This window comes from Trachymyrmex cornetzi, unplaced genomic scaffold (genome assembly GCF_001594075.2).
Source record: "Trachymyrmex cornetzi isolate Tcor2-1 unplaced genomic scaffold, Tcor1.1 scaffold371, whole genome shotgun sequence".
Classification (NCBI taxonomy): domain Eukaryota; kingdom Metazoa; phylum Arthropoda; class Insecta; order Hymenoptera; family Formicidae; genus Trachymyrmex; species Trachymyrmex cornetzi.
In genome coordinates this window covers 2384-7319 of record NW_017298440.1, presented here as the reverse complement: position 1 = coordinate 7319, position 4936 = coordinate 2384, and the positions used below count along the sequence as shown (strand labels likewise).

The 4936-nt window shown below is 27.9% G+C and overlaps 1 protein-coding gene across 1 annotated transcript in view; it reads right to left on the bottom strand.

Annotated features, from left to right (window-relative positions):
• Positions 1-4395, bottom strand: part of LOC108763623 (fatty acyl-CoA reductase 1) — a gene marked incomplete at its 5' end in the record, with an annotated part of 6893 nt that extends 2498 nt beyond the window's left edge. The window contains 3 exons of the mRNA XM_018511402.1: positions 2328-2408; positions 2500-2676; positions 4156-4395. Of these exons, the coding sequence (XP_018366904.1) occupies positions 2328-2408; positions 2500-2676; positions 4156-4395 (498 nt within the window). The remainder of the gene's footprint in view (positions 1-2327; positions 2409-2499; positions 2677-4155) is intronic.
• Positions 4396-4936: the final 541 nt, after the last annotated feature.

The following is a 4936-nucleotide window of genomic DNA, read 5'->3' as shown; positions in this document are numbered from 1 at the left end:
CGTTCTACCGTCGTGGGATTGCTCTGTTGCCGGAGAGATGGGAAAAAGTAGCAGAAAATGGAGGAAATTACTTTGATTGAGGTATTCATTCATTTTCCCTTCGAAACAAATCGATTTTCAGGACGAAAAAACCGATAGAAATTAAGTTTAACATCTAATAGAAAACACCCGTGGAAGCCTCAAGAATATTACATTATTCTACTAATTACAATTTGACCGTGGATAATATAGAAACAATGAAATGATATACAAGGCTTATTCCACGTGCGCCAGATAACATTAGCGATTATCGATTATTTACAAAATTACATATAGTCAGAAATATAAACGTTTCGATCTGTTCATCAGATCATTATCAATATTAAAATTTAAATATAATCACACCCAATCGCGACATTATCCAATATTACAATTTCATAAAATTTGTCCTTATAAATTATAGTATCCATACGTTTTCACAATTACATAGACTCATACCACATATTTGTCTTGTCATATTATTAGTTACAATTTTAAATACTTCTATTATCATCCTCGGATGGATCACCAGACCTCGCCTCGAATTGTGTCTACCGATTGCAATGCCAAACTTTCGTCAATCCAATTACCATCCGAAAGTAATATCAGCAATTGAAACAAAAAATTTCCTGGTTCTAGTAATCAAACATAAAAAAGTTACAATAAATTGCAAAGAATCATTAATACATTCTCAACAAGTAGTTACCTTTGTACAATTGTATCGAAACACAAAGGATTTAACGATTTCGAGAATTTAAACTGAGATACATTCCGGCAAACTCGTCATGATCCACCGAAAATATACTGTCTCGATAACAAACATGTACTAAAGTATTATCGCACTATACCACTTTCATATTACCTCATTCTATTGTGGAAAGGGAACCTACTATCATTGGTTGGAATTTAAATCACAAAAAGAATCGGTGTCCGTAGTGGCAGAACATCAAATTAAATTTGAACATAATATAAATTGGGATGACATTTAAATTTTAAATAATGAACCTTATTTTTATAAAAGATTGACAGCTAAAATGATTTATATAAAGAGACAAAAGAATGGCTTAAATAAGCAAACTGACACAGAAAAATTCTCAGAATCATATGTGCCGCTATTAAAAATTCCAACCAATGATAATTCCCTTTCCACAATAGAATGAGGTAATATGAAAGTGGTATAGTGCGATAATACTTTAGTACATGTTTGTTATCGAGACAGTATATTTTCGGTGGATCATGACGAGTTTGCCGGAATGTATCTCAGTTTAAATTCTCGAAATCGTTAAATCCTTTGTGTTTCGATACAATTGTACAAAGGTAACTACTTGTTGAGAATGTATTAATGATTCTTTGCAATTTATTGTAACTTTTTTATGTTTGATTACTAGAACCAGGAAATTTTTTGTTTCAATTGCTGATATTACTTTCGGATGGTAATTGGATTGACGAAAGTTTGGCATTGCAATCGGTAGACACAATTCGAGGCGAGGTCTGGTGATCCATCCGAGGATGATAATAGAAGTATTTAAGATTGTAACTAATAATATGACAAGACAAATATGTGGTATGAGTCTGTGTAATTGTGAAAACGTATGGATACTATAATTTATAAGGACAAATTTTATGAAATTGTAATATTGGATAATGTCGCGATTGGGTGTGATTATATTTAAATTTTAATATCGATAATGATCTGATGAACAGATCGAAACGTTATATTTCTGACTATATGTAATTTTGTAAATAATCGATAATCGCTAATGCTATCTGGCGCACGTAGAATAAGCCTTGTATATCATTTCAATATTACATTATTGTTATATTACTTGTCCACTTACATATAAATTGTGTCATTTTGACACTAAGAAACGTTCATATCAATTTCACACAGAATCTTTAAAGAACATATTCATATTATGTTAAATTAACTCAAATATGTTAAAAAATTCAACACAAAATATGAGTGGACCGCTTTCTCAACACAAATACAATTTTTTTGCTGTGTAATTTATGTTCAATACTTCTGTAAATAATTATTAAAAATGTCTTATTCTGTCATTTAGATAACAAATATAATATTAGATTTGTAATTAAGATTTTGAAACGTTTGACGTACTTAACTGAGGTACAATTTATATTAAAAACGTAAATGTAAGTCATATATACCTATTTTTTACACGATTGGATTTGTTTTTGTACTTTATATTATTTATTCTATATTTATTTAACAGGAAGCAATTTTTTAATTAAATGTCATAAATATGAATATATGCAAACAATAATTAATATTAATTATAAACCATTTTTACCTTTTATTATGTGCTTTGGTTGCATCTAATCGATTTATATCTTCGTGAAGAAGAAACTTTTTGGCACCAATGGCACAAATTCTTCATATCGTAAAATAAACATTTATTAGCTTCAAATTGCCTTTATTACAAATATTATTTATTTGAAATTAAAAATATAATATACACTTACTTGCCATACATTTTAATCTCAAGATTGGAACAGTCAAAAGAAAACGTATCAAGATTATCATGTGGTATTAAAGACATTAGTGTCAACCTATTAGCATTGCTGTATTTCCGTTCATGGAATGAAAAGTAACTCACAGCACCATTGGCCACATACATTCTTTTCTGGAGTTGTACTAACCTAATTTATACTTTACTTATTAACAAGAAATGGTTTAGCTAATACAGCTTTGACTATATAACTCAATCTGTGGATTGAGAATCCAAAAGAAAATAAATTAGAGAACAAACAAAAAATTTGAAAAAAATAAGTACATTTTTATAGATACATAATTATTGTATATAAAACTGTTCTCTAAATACGTATAATAGATATAAATAATAGATAAATAGGAAGAATATATACATAAATATTTCATACGAAGGAGGAATATCAATATGATCGTTTTTTAGCTCGCTCAGGATTCTCAGAAAACAATCTTTTGTATCGTATGATTAGAATGAATGTTAAAAATAGGAATGCTAAACATTTTTTTATTAGATTCATTATTAGGAATGTTAAAAATAATCATTAAGTGAGAAAAAACTCGATCCATTATTTATAGGTAATTAGTCTAGATATACCGCTATGGTCTAAGTCCTTTTCATGATCAATAAGTGAATTATATAATAAAATATTTTTTCTCATTATACTGCTGTGCCATTATATTAATGCCAGTTTAGATTACGTTAATCATCCTTAAGATGAAGATAAATTATACTCATAATGAAAAAATTAAATTTCTATTATTCCTAACATTTGGGTGACCACAAAAAATAGGTGATCACTGTTTGTTGCCTACAGACTGAAATCTCCGAACTACCAAACTTGTGATCATTACGTTAATATTTTTTAATTTTATCTTTTTTCATTTTATTTTACAATTAGGTTTTCTATTTCCATTTTCCATCTGACAAAAATTTAGAATGTATGTACTACGACAAATCGCCAAATTTCTTTCTTTTGCAGCTACTAAACTAACTGGACTAAAAGTCTAAGATTTTGCACAACATTTGCATTCTCAAACTCATTAACATCAGTAAGTTTCGTCAAAATCCGGAACGTTTTTGAAAATAGATGGTTCACTTTCATATGGAATGCCCCATATATGCATGTACATATATAATATATGTACTATATATATAATTCACATTGAATTATTTAAGCATTTCAGCTTCGATTGTTTAGGCATTTAATTTCTAGTTCGCATTGATTATATTTTGACACATACAGTTTAAAATGAGATTCTTATTGTTTATTTTTTAATTTTAAGTTGTTTGCACGTATTAAACACTACAATCGTGACTTTTAAGCATCTTCTGATGATCAGAATTCGATAATTACAGCTTACATAATAGCTATGCTGTACTATACCTAGATTAATAATAATTAATTATGACTTTATAGATCCAGTTTTATTCCTTTCTGATAGTTGTTTTCGACATTTCTAATAATCATTCAATACCAAAACGAGTAATTTTTTGAAAATTTTGAGGGTACTAAAGCGATCTTATTGACTTTCCTTCTTAATAATAAAAAAAGTAAAAATAAAAATGAGATTCCACTTATTTTCATTTTTACTTTTTAGTAAAATAGTTTAATATTTAATTTAAGACTTACATTGGTTGGCGTCCAGTGAATTTTAAAATCAGATCTATTAATATAGCTGGTAATATATGCAATAACATTGTTAGTATATAGAATAGGACAAGATTATCGATAAATATTATATGAGGTGTCCAGACAATTCCTTCAAAAGGTACCTCATATGCAATACTTTCCCATATATTTTTACGACCTTGATATGTAATGTGTTTCTGATCTGTGCAATTTACAACTAAAGGTGTGGAATCTGTAATGCTAATAATAAATAAAGTTATATATTAATTAAGAAATTAAAAGATAAATAATAATAGACTTCGAATTTGCATAAAGTTTTGTAAGATCTGCATTAAGTTTTAGAAAAATAATTTATTTCTTATGAAATTTTTAATTATATGAAACACAATATATTATTGAAAAGTATAAGTCCGGTTCGATAACCTATCCGAAAACATAAATATATAAAAAAAGCTGTTAATAAATTATTCAAAAATTGTCAGTTTTATCTTACACAAGGAGAAGATGAAGACCGCAAAAAGGAAGGATATTTCACCAGTTTTTCGGTGCTTGATTTTGGAATTGAATTTGATATTAAATGATAGCTCACGATGAGACAGTGAAGTTTTACGTTGAGAATGCGATTGGTTTTAGAAATATGTAGAGCATTAAAGGGTTCACCAACAACTAAGAAAATATGACACTAACAATGCTTTATATCACGTATCTTTTGAATTTTTTTGAAAATGAGTTCTTTGAGTTGCTGATTACGAATCTAATGTTAGATTTAAAAAATTCAAGA